Below are 22,704 nucleotides of genomic sequence, written 5' to 3' on the forward strand. Positions count from 1 at the left end.
GCTTCATGGCCAGGGATAGGATTCTCAATTCTCAAGTTTGATCACTACTATATTGATTACTATTTACTAACCAATGACTAGGCAGCTACTACTAGTGCAGTCAACTCTTGTATGACCCCTTCAAGGCATTTCAGGGCTCTGGCACGAGATGTTGCTAAGACATCTGAAACACAAACTCTGCTCGACTCTACAGCTGTTTATTTGTCTTTCTGGCTTGATGCAGACTTCCAGTGCCATTTCCATGGCCCCATCACTGAGTATTGTAATGCTGTTGATCAAACAGATAATATCATTTTAATAATTAATAACTGTTAGACAAGAAGCTAAATAACAAATCTGAAGCTTAAAAAGTGGTGTTATGGTGAGTTGGTGAGTTGGAAAAACAAGAAAACTAATAAAAAAGGGAAGAGTGTTTAGCTTTGACAGAGAAGACTTGATGTGAATTGAACAGAATAAGATACAGTATGTACCAACATATATTATATATATATATATATATATATATATATATATATATATATATATATATATATATATATATATAAGTTAGTGTCCCATTCTGAAAACCCATTTGTTCTGTTTTTCTGAACTGCTGACTTTTTTCTAGCCATTTTTGTTTGAAGAATTGGTAACTGGATGAAATGGGTAAAAGGCAAGATGAAACATGAGAAAGACTATAGTAAAGAAAAATAGCTTAATTTTCTCAACATTTACATAAATGGAAATCATTGAAAAGACTGTCAGCCACAAAGCACATCATCCTAAGTGCTATAGCTGAGTTAAAGTCCTGTGCCAATAACCTTAATCATGCATAATGATTAGGGCCACCATACTACAGTGTCTGGATCTGTGAAAGTGAGAGGGAATATGAAAGTGATGGCACGGTAATTAAAGGCATTTTAGGGGGAAGGCTGATTTGTCTAAACGTGTCTAAATGTTTTGAGAGAAAAAAGAAGATAACATATAAAACAATCTCCCTAAATCCACTTCTACAGTTTTGCGTGTCACCGCTTTCCCCCTCCAATTTATCCCATTCTTGTCAGCCTTAAAGATGAGGCGACGAGCAGCCCTGCTCTTAAGGAAGTGGGAAGGCCCTTTGCTTTTCTCCTTGGCCCCACTGCTCCATGATGTACATGCCTCCAAATCCTCCCATATTCTGTCCGCATGTCCAAACTGTGGATTAAATTATTAAATAATAATAAAAAAAAATGGCGGGATTAGTGTGTGCTTCACTTCACTGTGTGCTGAGTGTGTTTCACTAATTCACGGATTGGGATAAATGCAGAGACCAAATTTCCCTCACGGGATCAAAAGAGTATATATACTTACTTACTTATATATAGTGTTATTCATAAAAGACTAAATAAAATACTTAAGATTGAGTAATCTTCCACAGATGTGAACTTTTCACGGTTTTGAAAGATACATGATGGCACCTGGTAGTTATTTCTCTCCACCCACACAAAGCGTTCTCGGAGTCATTTAATAAGATCGGTGAGAACATTCTCTCTTTATTGTAATTGTTTTTCTGAAATCAAAAAGTTTTTTTCTGCTCATCTGCCTTGCATCAACATTTTATAATCTGTACAGGATAAAAAAAAAAGCACTGCTTCAGGTACAGAGCAAAACCTTCAAACTAGAAAAATGCTCAAAATAAACATTAGAGGGGGTTTACAATACAAATTAGTAGTAAGACATTGTCTGAAGTGCAATGGCATAGCCAAGATGAGTGGAAAAATGAAATTAAAATACTTCTCTATTTTTAAACAAACAAGTAATTTCTTTACAGAGAGTAGAGACAGTTTTATCTGTTGTATTTAAACTTGTAAAAACATATTTACAAATATCAATTTTCTTTTATATATCTTTTTTGATCACATACATGTCAGCACCAGTACAGAAAGTGAACAGGGGAAAAAACAGTGACAATGATGACAAAAAAATAGCAAGTACAAAAAAGCAGAGAAAAGTTCTACATTTGACTTGGTCCCAGGATTCATGATATTTGGAGGAAGCTTAGAAAAAAAAAGGTCTCCCATCTGCCGCTGTTAAAGGACAACACTGTCAGCTGGCCATTTCAAACACTGTATATGAGACACGGGAGTGCCTATCCCTTTCATTAAAACAAAAAACATTCAAACACAACTAAACACCATAACCAGACAGCCATTTTCTGCTGAGAACATGAACAGTACTCAATTAAGATTCAGATAGGATGTGAGGCAATTGAGAAACCAAGACTGAGAACACCTGTACATATTAAGATCATTAGAACAATGGCCAAAAGGAGAGATTACTTTGCATGGGTTGTTGAAGATGAAGAGGTGATCAAAGGCATTCTTGTGTATTTTTGTGGGAGGGTGGGGGTGCTAACTAGTTCTGTAGTTACAAAGTATATTATGAAGCATACATCTCCATCTGTTTCCTTGACAGCTTTCGACTGAACTCAAAGTATAACATACTCCATGAATGATATAATGACAACAAACATGGGTGTCTCTGAGGGGGAAGCGATCACACGGGATATAATCTCTGAACTGCCTGATGTCATAAAAATGTCTTTTTAAATCTTACTCTCAAAATGTCTTCTGGTCACCAGTGACCTAAAGCAAATGGGAATGAGTAAAGTAATCTAAAGAGGCGAAGAAGGAGGCAACGATGTCTGATTGTGGGGCACTCTGATGGTGTCTTGGGAAGCAGGGGCCTAAATCCTCGTCATTTTCGAGAGATTTCCTGAGGTGACCAGGGAAGTGTTCACTCCAGGCCCATCTGGAAGAACTCTAGACAGCTACTCTTTACTAGCCTCTTTCCTCCTCACTGAGACACTAGGAACAGAAATCACATTGATGGGCCAAACAGGTTGATGAGACCAATTGCAACTGAAGCTCTGCACAGCCCCTTGTCATTTCACAGTCTGTTCAAAAGTTGGCCAATAGTTATACATGTAAACATGCATTTAAAGACAAACAGATTAGAAGAGTGTGAGAATCGGAACGAGAAACAAACAGCGATATTCCGAGCAGTGGTGAGATCAATGACCTGCAAGTATTTCCATCAGTGATGATGCACACACTCACACACATACAAGCACAGACACAAATGATCCAAACTGAAGGCTCAACCTCAAGCCCAGTGTCTTCCCAAATGCTTATGACCAGTCTTTAAGACAGGTCATTGTGTTAGACAAGGCCATTTGTGCTGACGTACATTCAGCACAGGTACAATTTGTCATTTTGTTTCTTTTCCATTGCTGTTGTTCCATCCTGTTCCACACACATCCCATTATTAATACCATAGTTAACATTAGATGGCTGGCCCGTCTTTGTCATAGCTGCCTTTCTGACATCTATACATGGATGATTTTTGGCATGCTTTACCTCTCATTTTGTCATTAAGCTATTTTTATTATTATTTTATTTTATTTTGTTTTATTTTATTTCTTGGAGACTGTAGGGTCTCTAGCTGCCAGGTCTCTCAATACAGAATGCACCTCTAACACACACAGACACACACACATATTCTCTCTCTCTCCCCAATCCTCTTGTTGGCGGAGCAGTTGCCTAGCGACAGCAAGAGCACTCATCACGCATGCGCTCAAAACTAAACAAAGAGAAATGCAGTTTGTTTTGGTTGCTCTGTTCACATAAACATACACACACACACATACAGTACACACACACACACACACACACACACACACACACACACAGTACACACACACACACACACAAGCTTGCAGAGGCATGTACACACTCACTCTGGTGAAATATAGAGGACCAAATGGGCATTCTGGGGAAGCCAGAAAATGAGGGGTGTTAACATATGCAAGTTTTTAAATAGATGGAGTGAGGCTATTGCAAAGGAAAAGATAAACCACATGTTATGAAAACAGATGGCCCGTGAACACACACACACACACACACACACACAGACTCATGTAACATATAAGATAGAAGAGGGAGGCAGTTAATAATGATAGTAGTAACAAAAATAGTTATTTTCTACTTTCCCTACTACATACCCTTAGGAAACTATTCTGAAGTTTGGGATTTGACAGACCACTGAAACACAAAGTTGTAAAACAAATCCCATTAAACAGCATGGAAAACAGACTACTTCCTCAAATAAGAACTTCCACCTCACCCGTGGAGTATTTAGACAGTACACATACACATTTACACTCAGTACGTGACATGGCAATTCTCTTTCACTTTCATGAAAGGTGAACAAAATCACACTTGTCCTTTAAAATGTATCTTTTGATTAAAAATCTCTTCACTCCTCTCTGTTCCCCTCAGCCCAACCCATTAAAAAAAACACTCTGCTCTTCTACGTTTGCTATTGGCTGGGAAAAAACTCCTCCATCCAACCGTCTGTTGAGTCCAAGTCTGTTCCGTCCGATAGGCCAAACTGACCTCCACTGCCCCCTGCTGACTGACTGGCATAGCCGTACGCTAGGTCCTGACTGGATGTCCGCTGGTAGCCTTGCGGCTGGGCCCCACCTGGATACCCCCCACCCCCTCCAGCGCCCGGTCCTCCCATCCCCCCTGGCTGTCCCCCAGCCTGTCCAAACGCCGATGCCATGCTGGCGGGCACGCCCTGGTTCATGCCGGGCATCATCATGCCACGGGGCTGGTTGGTCCTGCCCTGGGCTGCCATGTGCGGAGGCATCATTTGGGCACCACCAGGGCCTATGCCCGCGGGGTTCATGGCACGTGGGTCCACCATACCCCCCTGGCCGTAGTGCTGCTTGGGCATGCGTGGCGGGCCCTGACCCGGTGGCATTCCATACCCGGCTGGCATACCCCCGAAGCCCACCATTTCGTTTGTAGTCCTGCCGCCCATTGGCTGCATGCTCTGCTGCTGCTGCTGCTGCTGCTGCCAGCCTGCACCTCCAGCTCCCATCATGCTTTGCAGTCTCTGGGCTTGGGCCTTGCTCATTGGCTGGCCACCTCCTTTCAGGGCAGAGTTGAGGAGCATGCCCTGGCTGTAGCCTCCTCCCCCCGCTCCCCCGGCGCCGGGCATCATGCCAGCGGGTCCCCCTCCTGGCGGCCGGTGCCCAGGCGCGGGACCCGCGTGGCCCATGGCCATGCTGCTTTGGTTAGGATGCTGCTGCTGCTGCTGCTGCTGCTGCATCTGGCCCATGCCCGCTGCGTACAGGCCCGCTTGGCTGGCTCCGGTGCCTGGCTGGCCCCCGTAGGGCATGCCCATGTCGGGCTGCGAGGGCATCCCGCCCTGCATGGCGCCACCCTGCATCTGCTGCATCTGCTGCTGCTGGAGAAGTCTCGCATTGCGCATGCTCTGCAGGTTCCTCACCGCCATCTCTTGAGATGACCCTGCATACACACACACACACACACATACACACACACACACACACACACGCATACACACACACACACACACACACACAAACAGAGAGTGTGACCATTAGTCATTTCATCATAATTGTTCAAAGGGTGCTGCTATTGCTTGACATGCATTAGACCACTGAGCGCGTGTGCATGTATGTGCATGTGAGTGTGTTTTATCCAGCGCAAACTTCCTCCTGCACAGGTCTTTGTTAATGCCCTCCACTGGAGGGAATCATCAGAGAGGACAAGAGAGAGAGAGAGAGAGGAGAGAGAGAGAGAGTCTGCTTTCGAGTTACTCTAGCTTGGCAGAGAGAGTCTCCCCTGCTGCCCTTAGAGATTAACACAGCAGTGGGGTGTATGTCTCTGAGGAGGTGCTCCTGCTACACCAATGATTGTGCTCTTACAGCCATCAAACGCTCTTGAAAAATTAAGGTTTGTAAATATAAATTAGCCATTTGTTAATACCTTTGTAAATGGTTTATTAACACATCTTATTATAAGATATTACTAAGAATGTTCAGACCAGATGCATGAGTTCTTGGCTGTGCCAAATCCATATGGGAGGAGAAGCTGGGTTTGTCTCAATCAAGTCAAACACATCACACATGCCAATCTTGAGAAAGTTGCCATGGCAACAGGCAGATCCCCCCCCCCCCCCCCCCCCATTAAATACATATCTATGTGACAGGGAAGAAATCCAGGAAAAAAAACTGCCAAAGTGAAGGCAGATGTTTTTTGTGTGTGTTTTAGAGTTGTGTGTCTATGTGGATGTACATGTAGGGGGTGGTTGAGGTGGGAGATAAGCTAATGATGGCAGTTGAATGACATTTTGTTGCATCATGGGTGTCTGTGTGTGTGTGTGTGTGTGTGTGTCCTCTTCTGCAAGAGATCCGGAGTGATTTAAGCATCAATGGCTCAGTCTAAAAAAGCAAGTTGCCCCAGGGAATTAAATCTAATATAGTCTCCATGGCAACCTGACAAAAGAATCAATAAACAGACACAACACTCCCCTTCTTCTTGCTAGTGAGTGTGTGTGTGCGTGTGTGTGTGTGTGAGCACACTCGCAGGGTGGGTGTCATTAGTTTGAGAGCTGGCGGGTGCCCCTGGTGGCTAACCCATAATTTGGGGTGTCACCAGGGCGATGATTTGCTATGAAAGGAGAAAGATAGATGATAAGGAACTTAATTCGCTGCAAGTGAAAGGGGAAGTAATGCTCCATTACTGCAGCTTGTTTACCACGGCCATCAACCCCCGGCATCGACACTCATCCACCCACCCACACACACACACACCAACTCAAACAAAGTCCACTCCGCTGGTGGAAATCTGGTCTAACGGCTGCTTACCTTGGAACTGGTTAACCTGCTGGACAGGGTATGGGTTTCTCTGTGGCTGCCCCATTTGCCGTGGGAGGTGCTGCTGCTGCTGTAACTGAACAGAGCGAGAGAGAGAGAGAAAGGGAGAGAGAGTAATATAAATGATCAGAATCAGAATCATTTTATTGCCAAGTTTTTTTCTTTTCCACACAAAAAAGAAAAGACAAGGAATTTGACTTGGTGAAATGGTGCAAGACACATAAGAAGGATTTAAATACAATATAATATAATATAATATAATATACTGGTAATATAATATAATATAATATAATATAATATAATATAATATAATATAATATAATATAATATAGGCCTATAGAGAGTGCACATTGAAAAAAAAAATCACTTCAAGAAATACACTACACTGTCTGTAGCCTACCTGTTCCATTATTAATTCAAAGAAACGGGGATGGATTTAGAAGTCTGTAGTAAAATTGTAATGAATGTAAAGATGCAATTATGCAAATACATTTGCTTGGATAATACACAATTATTATGAATGTTATTGTTTTTCTACTCAAGACCACTCAAATATTCACCCATTTAAGTTGTCTGTGTGGGTGTGTATGCACGCATGAGTTTGTGTGTGTGTGTGTATGAGAGAGAGAGAGAGAGAGAGAGAGAGAGAGAGAGAGAGAGAGGGAGAGAGAGCGTGTGTGAGTGAGAGTGAGAGTGAGAGAGAGAGGGGGGGGTCCTTTCCTAATTCAAGTTCAAACTCTCTTTTGCACCTTATTCCCAGAAGTGAAAAATGAAAGGGAAACAACAAAATTATCGCAGCAGGTGGTGCTCTCTCTCTCTCTCCCTCTTTTACACACACACACACACACACACACACACACACACACACACACACACAAACGTAGAAGAGCAAGTTCCTGAAGTACAAAGCATTTGTGGAAAGCAACTGCAGAAGGTAATTATGAGTACGAGACCAAGCATATGCCAACATGACAGTAGTGGAAGCCTACAGACAGACTTCCAGGGAGTGAGGAGAGGCAGAGCACGGCAGTGAGGGACAGAGATGGGAGAGTGAGAGAAAGAGAGAGAATGGGAGAGTGAGAGAAAGAGAGAATGGGAGAGTGAGAGAAAGAGAGAGAATGGGAGAGTGTGAGTGAGAGAGAGAATCGGAGAATGTGAGTGAGAGAGAGGGAGTGAGTAATAGAGAATGAGAGAGAGAGAAAAGGGGGAGGGAGTGAGAGAGAGAGAGTGTAGAATGGATATATGTGTGTGTGTGTGTGTGCGTGTGTGTAGAGTCCTGTTGCAGGTGTGTTTGCTAGTATTAGAGTGTCTTGCACCTAGTCTGCTGGGTCTGTTATGCTAACACTTCATTGACAAGTGTCACCATTAGCAACATCTAGGTTTAGCTGAGGTGCTAAGTGGGCTTGTGTTACATCACAAATACGATTCTGTGCTTAGCTGTGAAACAGTCACAATGGTGGGGATCAGACCATCCTTGCTAGGCTTGCTCCACATGCAGTATATAGTATGCTTATAGTATGTGCTGGTAAATATATAGGTGGCTCAAATAGTATTCATGACTGGTGCTATTAGGTCTCCTTGTGTTTTTTCTGGTGTAACAACTCTGTTCTGTATTCCATGGCAACTGCTGACCTGCACTACCAAATGACCCTGAGTATAGATCCAAACCTCTGTTTGTGTGACTGACCAACTGCTGTGCCACAGTTTAACCATGCATGCTTGAGTGTCTTTATGTGTGTGTGTGTCTTTGTGGTCTGCTGTGATGTGCTGCCGCTGATAAAACTGCTTACTTCTGCTACTCTGTGTATCTGAGTGCCAGGGGCGGAGCTTGAGAGGGTGCGGGAGGTGCGGCCTGGGACCCGTAGGGGCCCGGTGCGAGGGCGCCCCTCCCCCACCTCCGGGTAAGGTGGGACGGGCCTCTCCCACGGCACAAAGCCGGAGGAGCTAAGATCATGCAAACGGTTTCTTTTCAATCATTTTCATCAGAGTGGGACGTATTAGGCTTATAAGTTGCCCCAGTCAGGACGAGTTATGACTCACGGTTGCTGAAAAGTTTTGAAATTTACTTTGATGATTTAGTAGGTGTAAAATATTGAATAAAATGTTCTGCTGTATGACTGGCTTTATTTGAACTCTCATATTGAACTCTACGACGGGCAAATTTACAAAATTGGATCAACGATATTGTCTCCTACAGGCGTCAATGAGAGAACACTTACACTTACATGATTTTGGTTTTCAATTTTCTAATTGGAGTAAGTCTTTGTGACAACACGTCATGATACATTTGATAATGTTTGATCGTTGTTTTGGTATGAAGCATCTTTTACGTAGCCTAATGAATGCGCTCTAGAAAGTGAAAGTAGCCTAACCTAGGCCTAGGCCTATGCGCTCTGTGTCTGAGCACATCCGCAATTGATTACGTTCCTCAAATGGAGAACACATCAATCCCATGGTATTTTTTGCCCTAAAATGCATGAAACATGCAAGTTCAAAATCCCGCCGGTATGTTACATCTCCGTTTTATATTTGCCTAGGCTACTAGCCTACAACAAATCAATTGAACGAACTCAACTGACAACAGGTATATCTACTGATTCGGTCATTGAGACTACAGAATACAGACTACAGAATACAGTACAACAAACTTTCTGTCTTTCTGAAGTTTATTTTTGTATTCTGGGGTACAGTAGCCTAATTGCCTAATGTCCTGACAACAGTTTTTCTTACCGGCTTGCTGTTTAAACTGACTGCGCCGCTCTGAACTTTCCTGCCAGGTTTATGACTTAAACCGCTACATCTCGGCTCTGGCATTGCCTAAACTCATCGTGTGGGAAATCAGATTATCTGTCAATATTGGGCTTTGAAAGTAAGGGATATTTGCTCAGTAATAGTAGGCCTAGGCTAGGCCTACATTTTGTAACATTTATAGAGAAACCGAGGGGAAGTTAAATTAGAAATCGTTGGAAATTGAAAACATACCTACAAAAAAAGATTCGGGGCTCTTAAAAAGAGATTCGGGGCTTGAGCCCCCGAAGCCACCCCTCGCTCCGCCAATGCAACCACCCAGCAGTAACTTCTGCATTCAGTGAGATTTGCACCGCCCTAATTTTATTTTTGACTCTTCCCGTCACCGTTGCAACCTCTGAGCGCTCATTCTCCAAGTTAAAGACCATTAAAAACCACTTGAGGAGCACAGTGGGACAGGAGAGACTGAGTGGACGTGCCATGTTGTCCATAGAGAATGAGAGAGCAAAGAAAATGGACATAGGCCTACACAGAGCATCGTGGACGAGTTCGCGGAGCGCAAGGCTCGTCGTATGCCCTTCAAATAGTGCTGCGTATTATTATTGTTTTATTATTAGGGGTCATGTAGCCTAATGTTTTTGTTGTTCTCTTGGTTACACTTCATGTACGTTCGATGGACTTCTAAATTACATAGTTGCTCTCCGTGGCGCTGACGCTTGTAAGACCTGCTGTTGCGGGCATGTGTAGCCTATGTTGTAAAATTATGTTATGATGAGTTTAATAAAGGGCCCGGTCATGTGCCCCGCCCCCGGCCCGGCTCTGACTTGTTCCGCCACTGCTGAGTGCCTTCCTGTGTGTCTATCTGTCTGCTACTTTATGTGTGTGAGTGCCAAAGTTCAACCTGTGTGTGTGCGCGTGCGTGCTTGCATGAGCGTCTACCTGCTCTGCCATGATGTGCTGCTGCTGCTGCTGCCTCTCGCGGAGCAGCTGCTGTTTCTGCTGCTCCATCAGGTGCAGCTGCACCCTCTTCTCCTGCTCCATGGCCATCATCTGCTTCATCATGGCCGCCTGCTGCTGCTGCTGCTGCTGTTGCTGCTGAGGGTTGCCCAGGTAACCGCCTGGCCCCGGTCCTGGCCCGGGTCCCACCGCGCTGGGCCCTCCTGGGGCTACTCCTCCAGGCGCCCCATGAGCGGGCTGGACTCCGCCTGGCTGCCGCGACATGGCCACCATGCCTGGGTCCTGCAAGGGCACAGAGGACAAGAGATGTCCAGCATGGTCAGCAGTGGTCATGAGTAGTTTTCGTAATCAGCCAAAATCATTTTTGGCTAGATCATGGCCAAAAATGTTGCCAAATTGCATAGACAAAACAAATAATACAAATAAGATTCTAAAAATCTACATTTTGTGGTGGAACCTAAAAAAATGTTTCCCAGAGTTATCTTGTGGTACTCAAGTAGTGGTCATGAAGATGACCATGACTGCAGCTGTCAATGAGAGCATGATGAGTCTTAAATTACCTCAAATGCGTCCAAAATGTGACAAGATTTACATTGGTGCAGCTGATACTAGCGACTGATTCATTTCACAACCATGCCCCTGACACATTTGAAAGAACCATAACTCTTTTTATATAATTCTATAGATCACCGATTGAGTGATATCTCTTGCATCAATTAAAGATGCAGTTTATGGTTTATCTCTATGGCTCAGAATGACGCTGCACATTATCTTCCCATTTAGAGAGCCAGGAGCGTGCTGAATTAAACAAAAAGCTCCAATGACAAATTTATCAAAGTGCAAATTCTGCATGTAAATAATTGCCATAAGCCAGCTGTGCATAATACTTTTGGAATTAAATAGGATGACTGCATGCTGTCTAGTTCATCTTTGTGAATACGTTCCTGTCCTCTCCAGTTGGCAGATGATGTTGTTTGGTGATTTAGGCCGTTAACAATCCAGACTGCACTCGCACCAGGGATGGTGTCTCAACAGAGCAATGGTGATATCAATAAAATAACTTGAACTGGCTGAACACACGTTTGCCTCTGCATCAGACAGCACAGACAGACCAGACCCGACAGGTCGATAAGCAGCAGATCTCTCTGGGTGCCGCTGGCAAGCCACGCCAGGCTGACGAAGCGAGGCCAGAGAGGACGGCAGGAGGCGAGGAGAGAGATGGTGGCAGCCTTCTGCCCATAGGGGGCAGCATTGCTCTGTGTTGTTCCCTCATCTAATCTCACCCTTTCTCTCTCCTTTTCCCCCTCACCTTCGCTCTCTTTTCTCCTCTCTCCATCTCTAACTCTCTCTCTCCCTCTCTCTTTTCTAGCCCTCTGTCCCTCTGTTTGCTCTCTCTCTCTCTCTTTCTGCAGTTTCACCCTCCTCCCTCCCTCTATTGCAATATATCTCTCTCCCTTTCATCTGACTTCCCCCACCCTCCATATTGCTCTCTCTCTTTCTCTCTCTCACATACACTCTTTATACATCTTGAAATCTTTCTTTTCCTTCTTTACCTCAGTAACCCCCCACCACCACCCCATCTCCCCCCCCCCCCCTTCTCCGCTCCTCTCTGGCCTGTTCCCAGCAGATGGCTTAATCATGACTGGTAATATACGACTCCCTCCTCCTGCCGGATAATGTGTCTGAGTCCAGAAACTCCGCACTGGAGTGTGACCAGGGAGAGAGGGAGGAAGAGGGAGGAAGAGAGAGAGGGAGGAAAGAGATGGCGGAGAAAAATAGATGCACAGGGGAGAAAAGGGACAGAGATGGAGAGGGAGATTGAAAGAGAACTGGAGACAGAACCCGGGGAGAGAGAGAGAGAGTGAGAGGTGAAGCAATGAACAGAATAAGGAAAAAGTGGGGGAGATGATGGAAGAGAAATAAAGGCAGTCGGAGAGCAGTAGATGGAGAGAGTAAGTCAAAGAGGCTTCCTGACTGCAAGGGAACAGAAGGTAGAGGAAGGAAAGCAAAAAGCAAAGAAGGGCTTATACACGATGAAGGAAAGACATTCTAGAAAGGATGAAAAAAGGGAGGGGAATGGAGCAGGTAGCCAAACAACTGGGCCTTTGGTGCGGAGCAGATGGCGCTCTGAGGAAGTCTGATGGACTGTGCCAAGCCGCTGCCCGAGATTACCCAGCCTGCCCCTGGGGAATCAAAGAAGCCCCCTTTTCTTTCCTCCCGCCCTCTTCCTCCTCTCCTCTTCACTCGGCTCCACATTCCTCCTCACTTGACTCGCCTGTCATCCATCCTCCACTCCCATCCCTCCATGGTCTCCACATCGTCTCCACTCCCATCCCTCCATGGTCTCCACATGGTCTCCCATGCCATCCCTCCATGGTCTCCACATAGTCTCCCATGCCATCCCTCCATGGTCTCCACATAGTCTCCCATGCCATCCCTCCCAGCGCTGAACACATCCCAGTGTCTTCACTTGCACCACAGTTCCATTTGTCAAACTCATTGGACACCACAAACAAACAACCCCCCTTTTTTGAGTTCACCATACAGGGAAAACTTCATAACCCCAGTAGATGGTGCAAAGTGTGAGAGGTGCTGCATCCCAATAATAATAATACGACATCCCAGACAGAAAGAATCATAAAACTGTGTTCCTGTTCCTGCAGGAATCCTGGTTTACTAAAGAGACAGCAACTTTCTTTTACAAAACCCTTTAATGTTTTCACCAGTGGATACTTGCAAATAGCTGTAATTATGCCATTACTCTAATGAATATAAATACTTGTGATTATGCGCCCAGTTCATTACTGACCATGGGTATTGTATTGCACCATTTCATTACTGTACATTTGTGCAGCACAGAGAATGCCACTACACACCAAAGTCTTTCACAAAGAGAGAGAGAGAAGGAGAGTAGAGAGAATAACTTGTGCTTAGTGCCTACCTATTATAGAATACATGAGATATACAGACACCTTGGTGTACACAAGGTCAGAACACTTCAACCACAATGCCCCTTCATCAGAGCCATACTGTACACTAAGCCATCAATATTAAGCCATCCATATTAAGAGGCCATTTAAACAGACCTGTATGCACAAGGCTGTGAAAGAATGATGTGAGTCTGCACTTTTTTCTTGAGGCTGACTCGACTGGCTCAAGTGTCACTACTAGGAATAAAAGAAAACAATACAAGAACAAGGGGAAGGACGGCACACTAGAGAACGCATATGTGGAGACAAAGACCGAAATGAGGAAAGACAATGATATAATAGTGATAAGCAGAGGAAGAGAGAGAGGGAGAGAGAGAGAGAGAGAGAGGGAGAGCGAGAGGAGTAGAAAGAGGTGAGTGAGGGAAAGAAACAAAGAGACATCAGAGGCGTCGCTGCATATGCAGTAATTCAGGCCGTGCTGTGCTAGCTGGGCTGATCGCTTTCATTGATCAACAGTTTCACACCCGCAAACCGCACTCTCTCTCAACTCACACATGGATACTGCAACATTGATTAGCATTACCCCCTCTCTCACACACTCCCTTTATCTATCTCTAGCTCACTGTTTCTCTCTCTCCCACACACACACACACACAATTGCATTGATTAGCAGTATCTTAGCCCTGGCTCTGATCGCTATGCTAATCTAGGAGGCTTGCTCTGAACATCTCCCCTAATAAGGGACCACGTGCCGACACACTTCTGACACACTTGTGCATTCACACACACACACACACACACACACACACACACACACACACACAATCACACTATGCAGTTGCCTACGCTGCATGGTTAGGGCTTTAAACACACAAATATTGCAGGTAACTAATGCATGATGAGCACGCCAAACCTGAAGAACTCCAATGAAGATTAAATTAATAAAAAACATACTGGAAGGGTTGATATGGGAACAGGGATGAGGTCAGGTGATATCTTTCCACGCAGAAGCATGTGTCACTGATGCCGAGTTCTGTGGGCTACAGTGTAATGGCGTGACTCACACCAGCCCATTGGCCCACCCACCACCACACTCCTGGAGCACTCCACATGACTGCTAGCATACTGTTAGCGCTGCGCCTTCTCTTGAGCTCACTTCAGGGCCATTACATGGGAGAGATTTCCAGGTGAGAGGCTACTGCAAGTGAGTGGCAAAGGTACAAACACACAGGGTACAACACACCGCATTCCCTCAGAGTAACTATATGCTTACTGTAGTGGTCTTTGGCACACACACACACACACACACACACACACACACACACACACACACACACGCGCGCATGCACGCACGCACACACACACAGGTCTACGCATGCAGATGAGTTTAGTGTGTTGTGAAGTGGCACAGGAGAGACACACTCAGGTCTACAGTAAACTACCTGCTAAGTTTATGAGCAGAGAATGAGAGCATGCTCGAAGCCGCAGAAAGAGTCTGGCTTTCTGACAGCTCTACAGAAAAGAGTTAGATAACGAGTGAGGAAGTGTGTTCGTGTGTGTGTGTGTGTGTGTGTTTGTATCCACCTGTCTGGGCCCCGGGCTGTCTGTCAGAGCTCCCGAGCTCTGCCACCCTGATCAGATTACGCAGCAGTGCATCAATCACACACACATACACACACACACACACACACACACACACACACGGTTATTTATGCATTCGTGCCAGTGTGCATCTGCGTGTATCTGCATGTGTTGCGTAGTACAGGGGGAGAGAGGGAGAGAGTTGAGTATTTAATGCAGCTATTAGATTTCCAACATGTCATATGCTTGATTAGTCTCCTCCCTCTCTGATTACCCCAGCTCTCTCCTGTTCCTCGTTCTCCATCTTCTTCCCTCTCTCTCTCTAAATCGCGTCCTTTATGCCTCTCATAATCTTCGCCTCCCTCATCTCTTCCTCACCCTCTCTTTCTTTTTCAATAATTCACTCAGGAGATCATTTCTATTTCGACTCTCCTTTGTGTCCGTTACAGGATGGGAGTGGCAGCTCTCCTCTCATCTCCACCTGCGTCTTTTCTCCTCCTTCTCTCTGCTCCCTCTCTCTCTCTCTCCCCCCTCTCTCTTCGACATACTGGTGTCCATAGTTATTGTCTGTCTTTTTGTCCAGTTCTCAGTCTCTCTGCCTCTGCTATCGCCTCCACTTCTTCTTCCTACCCCCCCCAAGCCCCTGTCTTTGTATCTCTGCGGCTCCTATTGCTTCTCTCTATTCATCTGCTTTTTTCCCTATTTATCTCTCTCCTCCTCCTCCTCCCCCTCTCTTTTTCTCTCCCTCTCTCAGGCCATTACAGGCTGCCATTGAGCCATATTTCTGTCCACAGCTCAATTAGACGCACAAGCACGCCCGCCTGCGCGTGCACACACACACACACACACACACACACACACACACACACACACACACACACACACAGGTTCAGCCACGGTTCACAAAGAGGAGGAATGGTTCTCCCTCCAAACAATCTCTTGTCAAGCACCACAAACTCACACACACACACAAACACACACACACACACACACACACACACACACACACACACACACACAGGTCAACACAAAGGGCTTCAGGTAGAAACTCTTAAACAACATGATGAAATACTGGGGAGACTGCTGTAAAAGCATCCAAATGAATGGAAAACGTAGTTGAGAGAATGTGATAGAGGGAGAGAGAGGACAGGGGAAGAGAGGAAAGGAGAGAAAGAGAGAGAGAGAGAGAGAGAGAGAGAGAGAGAGAGAGAGAGAGAGAGAGAGAGAGAGAGCGAGAGAGAGAGAGAGAGAGAGTAATTATGTGCTGCTATCTCAGCAGTGTTAGAGCATGCTATGAGCCTGTGCAGTGTCTTCCCAGCTAATGGAACTCTTAGCCATAGAAAATGGAGATGCCATTTAACAAAATGTGCATTCGTGTTGGAGGTACATGCATTAGGGTCAAATCTGTATACACGCGTAGACACATGCAAACACTCGCCTACACTCGCGCAAACAAAGCCCACGCACAATGGGACCATACAGACAGGAACATTCAAACCACCGTCACTCAAATGATTTCAAATTGTTTCAAACTATTTCCTGTTTTTACTCAAAGGAGACAGGTAGACAGTGATACACAATGAGACACATATTTGTTGTGTCTTTGCAACTACGTATTAGTGAATTAAACAGTCCTACTCGGAGGCAAGGTTAACTACTCCCATCACATTAACACCACTCAGTTTACTTCAGAAGCAACCAAAAGTATCACTACGCATGTCAATTACCAATGAGAGAACAATGCTCAGAGGAGTGAACCCACTTAAAGAAATACATCCTTCAAAACAATATCCATGAATGGAGACAGCTATAGTATCACATTTTGTATAACAGAGTATAATAAACCCAACCTAGAGATCCCATGGTCACGGCACTAATACCAGTCCCTCCAGGATCTTGCGAGGGCTTGATGGTACTGCAGAAATTCTTTAAAATTTTAAATAAAGTCAATAACTATGATTATCTCAAAATACTACAGCAAGAGAAAATTGCAATCTGCAATTGCAGGAAATCCTTGAATTAAAGTGAATTTGGTGAGGGACTGGTCTACTTTCAGGTCTAATTTTAGAGCCGATATAAAAGGAAAGATATCTCTATCTCCCCCTTTTAGAGTGGAGCACAGCACCCTCCCCACCACTACATCCAAATGGTCTGAAACTAGCTAGTTATGTTGAGCTACAGACAGTCCAACAGGCCCTTCATGCTCCGATCCAGAGGTTCGCTTCTCTCTGCCATGAAGGAGTGTGGATGTGTGCTGTAAATGACCCTGTCTGTCCACTCTCTGCCCTCCTCTGCTGCAGCGGAGAGGACAAAGAGCCTGGCCCAGGCACAGGTAGGGACGCCGCTGGGCATGAGTCCCTCACCGACTACTGCGCTCACATAGCTGGCCAGCCCTGCCCGCCTCAAAGACACAGTCGGAGCAATCAAAGAAGACAGAGTGCTGCCTCGTGACGTTATTAAATATTAGAGCAGGGAGATGAAACACACAAACAGCACACAAACACACGAACACACACACACACATACACACACCTAATTCCAGGTATCATGAGTTTGAGACCGATTCTTAGTGACCTTTTTCATGTGATGGAGATTGTGTTTAAAGAAGGAGAGGATGCCCTGGCGTCCCTGACGGCCCACACCTGCATGCTTCCTACATCATCTCTCTGCTGGCCAGACCCTACCAAAAGGGTCCGCTAACACACCACACACAGCTCATCTGGTGGACTCACAGCCTAGCTACACCTGGTCCGTAACTGAAACGCTCCGTTCGTAAAAACAAACGAAAAAATTGTTTGAGAAAACTGGTCTATTTATTTTCCAATGTACGCGCCGCTATTTCGTCTGGTGTAGCCAATTCCATTGATTATAGTGGAAGCTAATTGTTGCAGCAGACGCTTAGCGAACAGAACGCTTCAGTAACGTACCTGCTGTAGCCTGCCAGCTAAGATGACTCCCACCCACCCATACCGCCCAGAAGACCACTGGCTGCTCGCTGCCCTCTTTGGACAACTTACTCAGCTTTCTCACTGCCTCAGTAGGGCAGCAGACATCTTGAAAGACCCAATCTCACCCTGGACATTATCTGCTGGAGCAGCTGCCCTCTGGTAGATGGGTCAGGCCTCATCATATCACGGACAAACAGTCTTAAGATCGGCCTCTACTCCAGGGACATACACAAGCTGAACACTGTCTTAAGATCGGCCTCTACTACACAAGCTAAACACTGTCTTAAGATCGGCCTCTACTACACAAGCTAAACACTGTCTTAAGATCGGCCTTTACCACACAAGCTGAACACTGTCTTAAGATCGGCCTCTACTCCAAGGACATACACAAGCTGAACACTGCCGCTGACCAACTGGGACCTGTGTGACTATCAGTTCTTTGAGCTACATTTATCAAATACTGCACAGATGTTTAAATTCTTACTGCAGCTTCGTATGTGCATATTCCTACTTGAACTTCTATTACTTTGGGTCACTGCATTGCAATGCAATGCACAATATCTCCGCTGCTAATAATCATATTTCATTGTTTTATTTCTTAATTCTTTACAGGTTATTGCATATGTATGTATGTATGTTATGTTTTAGCACTTTAAATATTTGAGCTCCTTTTTCACACTTTGAACTATTTTCTATCGTTGTGTTACTCAACTAGGGATGGCTATGTTGCACTCTGTGCAATGACAATGAAGGAATCTATCTGTCTCAGACCAACACCTGAGCATATGCACACGCTTCACTTGCCACAGAACACTTGAGGGAAATGGAGGAAAACAGGGAGTGAAGGGAAAGAGGGAGAGAGAGAGAAATGAAGAGAGAGAGATGGAGAGTGGGAGAAAGAGGGAGAGGGAGAGAGACGTGCCCCTCCTATTCTCTTCTTCTCTTGTCTGCCTTTGTTTCTGGTACAGCTGTGTCTTCTTGATGATGATCACAATTGTTACCTGAAAGCTCTGAAGAGCGGTGTGCTTTTGGGAGAAAGGAGGAACATTAAGCGAGACACAAACAAAGCTAAGAGGAGACAGGAAAGGAGACTTTCTTCAGCTTAGATTCAGGATACATTAGTCAGGTATATCAGCAAGCAACTTCCCTTAAAGGAGAATTCCGGTGTGATATTGACCTAAAGTGTATTGAAACATGATACCGAGTGTGAACGTATGTCTCATAGCCCATCTCGTCTTGTCCCCTGCACTCCAAAATCTGGCGCTAGTTAGCCGATGCTACCAACAGCTTTTTCAATAGTGGTGCTTCAGCATCGGGCTAGCCATGCAAATAAATCACTGTTTTACACCCATTTACGAGGCTCAATGTATCTCCACACTTCATTGGTAGACTTCCGAGGGCCCTGACATTTAAAACGAGACATTGAGAACTTTGAAAAAGCACTGGTAGTTTACTTACAAGATGATTTATACAGACAGTATCTTCACGAAGTTTAACGTTTGCAGCCATCTTGAATTTAGTCACGATAAGTCGAGGGACGAGTAAGAATGAACAGGTATGATAAGGGATCAGATTTAAAAAATAATTCAGTGGAAATGCATGGATTCCAGTTGCTGCTACTTAGGAATCTGATCCCTTATCATAACTGTTCATTCTTACTCGTCGCTCGACTTATCGTGACTAAATTCAAGATGGCTGCAAACGCTAAACTTCGTGAAGATACTGTCTGTATAAATCGTCTTGTAAGTAAACTACCAGTGCTTTTTCAAAGTTCTCAATGTCTCGTTTTAAATGTCAGGGCCCTCGGAAGTCTACCAATGAAGTGTGGAAATACATTGAGCCTCGTAAATGGGTGTAACACAGTGATTTATTTGCATGGCTAGCCCGATGCCGAAGCACCACTATTGAAAAAGCTGTTGGTAGCATCGGCTAACTAGCGCCAGATTTTGGAGTGCAGGGGACAAGCCGAGATGGGCTATGAGACATACGTTCCCACTCGGTATCATGTTTCAATACACTTTAGGTCAATATCACACCGGAATTCTCCTTTAAAGTCATCACTACTTTTGCGATTACAGAAGTTAATACATTTTTTTTATTATTACATACAGTAGCGTATTTCCGAAGTCTAAAATCAATAAAGTTCCCGATTGCTGAAGATGTGGGAGGAGTATTTCATAGATGTGAGGCCAAAATAGGGCTAGTGGACCACTCCTCAAAGTGGTAAGTGTGGAGTCCTATTAACACCATCTGTGCTTCCACAAACATCATCCCTATCATCAAACATGGTGGCGTTAACAGCATGCTGTGGGAATGCTTCTCATCTGCAGACGAGGGAACATTTTAGAGTTGTGAGGGGAAAGTAGATGGACCTTCACGAGAGTTGAATCACAAACAGTCAAGTTATAGAATTACCCAGTCAAAGCCCTGATTTGGAAATAAATATGGCTAAATATCATAAAAATATTGCTAAATATCATAAACATTTAAATCACTGAGGAATTATTAGATCCAGAAGTAACATTCCACCCACTCTGAAGATCTGTTTCAATTTCGACAATTTTGATGCCAACAAATTCACTACAAAATATTCGTGTATATAGATATATTAGTGTTTAGAGTGGAATACTTACACAAGCAATATGTTTCAGGTTTGTATTTGTGATTTATTTTCTAGAAATTATAATTACTGTTAAACACTGATTGGGAAGAAATACCATATAAGCACCTTGTGTTGTCCTTGTGTGCTAATTCATGGGCAATCTCCTCAATGATTTAACACTGAAAGCCTGGAACACTTTCACTGTCAAAGCTGGCCCCACATGGTAAATAATCCATGCGGTTTAAAATTCCTCGCAAAGATCTTCGACCTCTTTGCTCTCCGATGACAAATCTGAGAAACATATTTGTAAATATATTTGAATGAATAGTTGCACCATTGTAAACATCCAGCAGATGTGATGATCTGATCATCAGGAGTACCTACACTCAGGAAATAAAGAGCTGTATCAAGGGTTTGTGGGTGTCTTTAATCGTTATATATATATATTTGATGGAGAGGGTAAGGTGTCTGTTTGTGTGTGTGTGTGTGTGTGTGTGTGTGTGTGTGTAGGGCTGCTGTGATAATGGGCAGGGACCACTTCACTCTCCTCTGCCACTTTCATTTCAGCCAATGAGACTAGAGGGAGTCAGTTTAAACCAATTCATCCCACTGATAGCCAAACCAGTGTGTGTGTGTGTGTGTGTGTGTGTGTGTGTGTGTGTGTGTGTGTGTGTGTGTGTGTGCGGGCGCGCGCATGTGTGGAAGCGCAAGTATGAGTGAGTGTATGGACGCCTGTGGGTGTGTTTGTGGGTACACACACACAGAGCCGGTGAGCCAATCACAAGAGTGTCAAGGGATCGGACACATAACGACTAATCATCCCCATTCTTACACACACACACACACACACACACACACACACACACACACACACACACACACACACACACACACACACCCACACACAAGGTGAGGCTTCTCTTCCTGTCAGTTTTATGGCCTGTGTGTGTTATTTTGTCCCTCCTTGTGCGTGTCCCTGAGTGTGTGTTTAACAATCTGTGTTTATGTGTGTGTGTGTGTGTGTGTATGTCTGAATGTGTGCAGTGTGTTGTTGTATCTTTATGTCCGAGTGTGTGTGTGTGTGTGTGTGTGTGTGTGGTGCACGGTGCCTCTGCTCCTCTCTCGATGGCACCTTTTCTCCTGAGCAGCAATTACAGAGCACTTGATTTATGTGTCCAGTCAGAAGAACCCTCTCCCTCTCTCTCTCCCTCCCTTCCTCCCTCCCTCTCTCTCTCCCTCCCTCTCCCTCTCTCCCTTCCTCCCTCCCTCTCTCTCTCCCTCCCTCCCTCCCTCTCCTTCCCTCTCTCCTTTGCGTTGCTTTTTTTCACTGAAAGGTGCAGCCCTGTGCATCAGCCAACCAATGCTGCCACCCCAGAGGCGCGCGCGCGCACACACACACAAACACACACACACACAAACACACACACACACAAACACACGCACACACACACACACGCTAACACGCACACGCACACACACACACACACATACACACACACAAACACACACACACAAATCCTAAGCAGTGCTTTAGCATGTACAATTGAGCCTTGATGTCTAGAGACAAACAGGGAGAGAGAGAAAGAAAAAAGAGAGAGAGGGAGAGAAAGAGAGAGGGAAGGAGAGAGAGAGGGAGGGGGCAAGAGGAGTAGGAGAGAGAGAGAGAAAGAGAAGAAGAAAGTGAGGGATGGAGGGAGGGAAGATGAGAGACGGCGAGGGAGGGAGAGGTGGGCTGGGTTGTTTATATTCACAAGGGTCTTGCCTGAGCTGAACACACACACACACACACACACACACACACACACACACACACACACACACACTAAATAGCAATAAACTAAGCAGCACCCACCCGCACTAACCCTGCACCAACACACACACACACACACATACACGCACACACACAGATGAAACACTCCCTGAAAGGATTCTTTCAAGAAAATGTCTTCAACTCCGAGTGGGGTTTCAATCAATTCACCGAGGTGGGTTAAGCACAACAGCACAAGTGTGTGTATGTTCATGACCATCTGTCTCTCTCTCTCTTTCTCTCTCTCTTTCCTTTTTTCTTCTACCATCTCTCTCTTTATCTCTATTTTCTTGTTTCTTCCATCTCTCTGTGTTTGTCCATCTCTCTCTTTCTATATTCCACCATTTCCATGTGTTTAACTCTCTTCTCTCTCTCTTTCTTTCTTTTATTCCATCTCTCTCTCTCTGTCTCTGTCTTGCTAA

General features: G+C 44.9%; 1 protein-coding gene across 1 annotated transcript in view; it reads right to left on the reverse strand.

Moving 5' to 3' along the window:
• Positions 1-1,498: 1,498 nt before the first annotated feature.
• maml3 (mastermind-like transcriptional coactivator 3) overlaps positions 1,499-22,704 on the reverse strand; it is a 114,664-nt gene continuing 93,458 nt past the window's right edge. Inside the window, exons 3-5 of the mRNA XM_042085987.1 lie at positions 10,397-10,696; positions 6,701-6,785; positions 1,499-5,336 (exon numbers count right to left, since the gene is read on the reverse strand). Of these exons, the coding sequence (XP_041941921.1) occupies positions 4,339-5,336; positions 6,701-6,785; positions 10,397-10,696 (1,383 nt within the window). The 3' untranslated portion in view covers positions 1,499-4,338. The remainder of the gene's footprint in view (positions 5,337-6,700; positions 6,786-10,396; positions 10,697-22,704) is intronic.

The sequence above is a fragment of the Alosa sapidissima genome, chromosome 1, assembly GCF_018492685.1.
Source record: "Alosa sapidissima isolate fAloSap1 chromosome 1, fAloSap1.pri, whole genome shotgun sequence".
NCBI lineage: Eukaryota > Metazoa > Chordata > Actinopteri > Clupeiformes > Clupeidae > Alosa > Alosa sapidissima.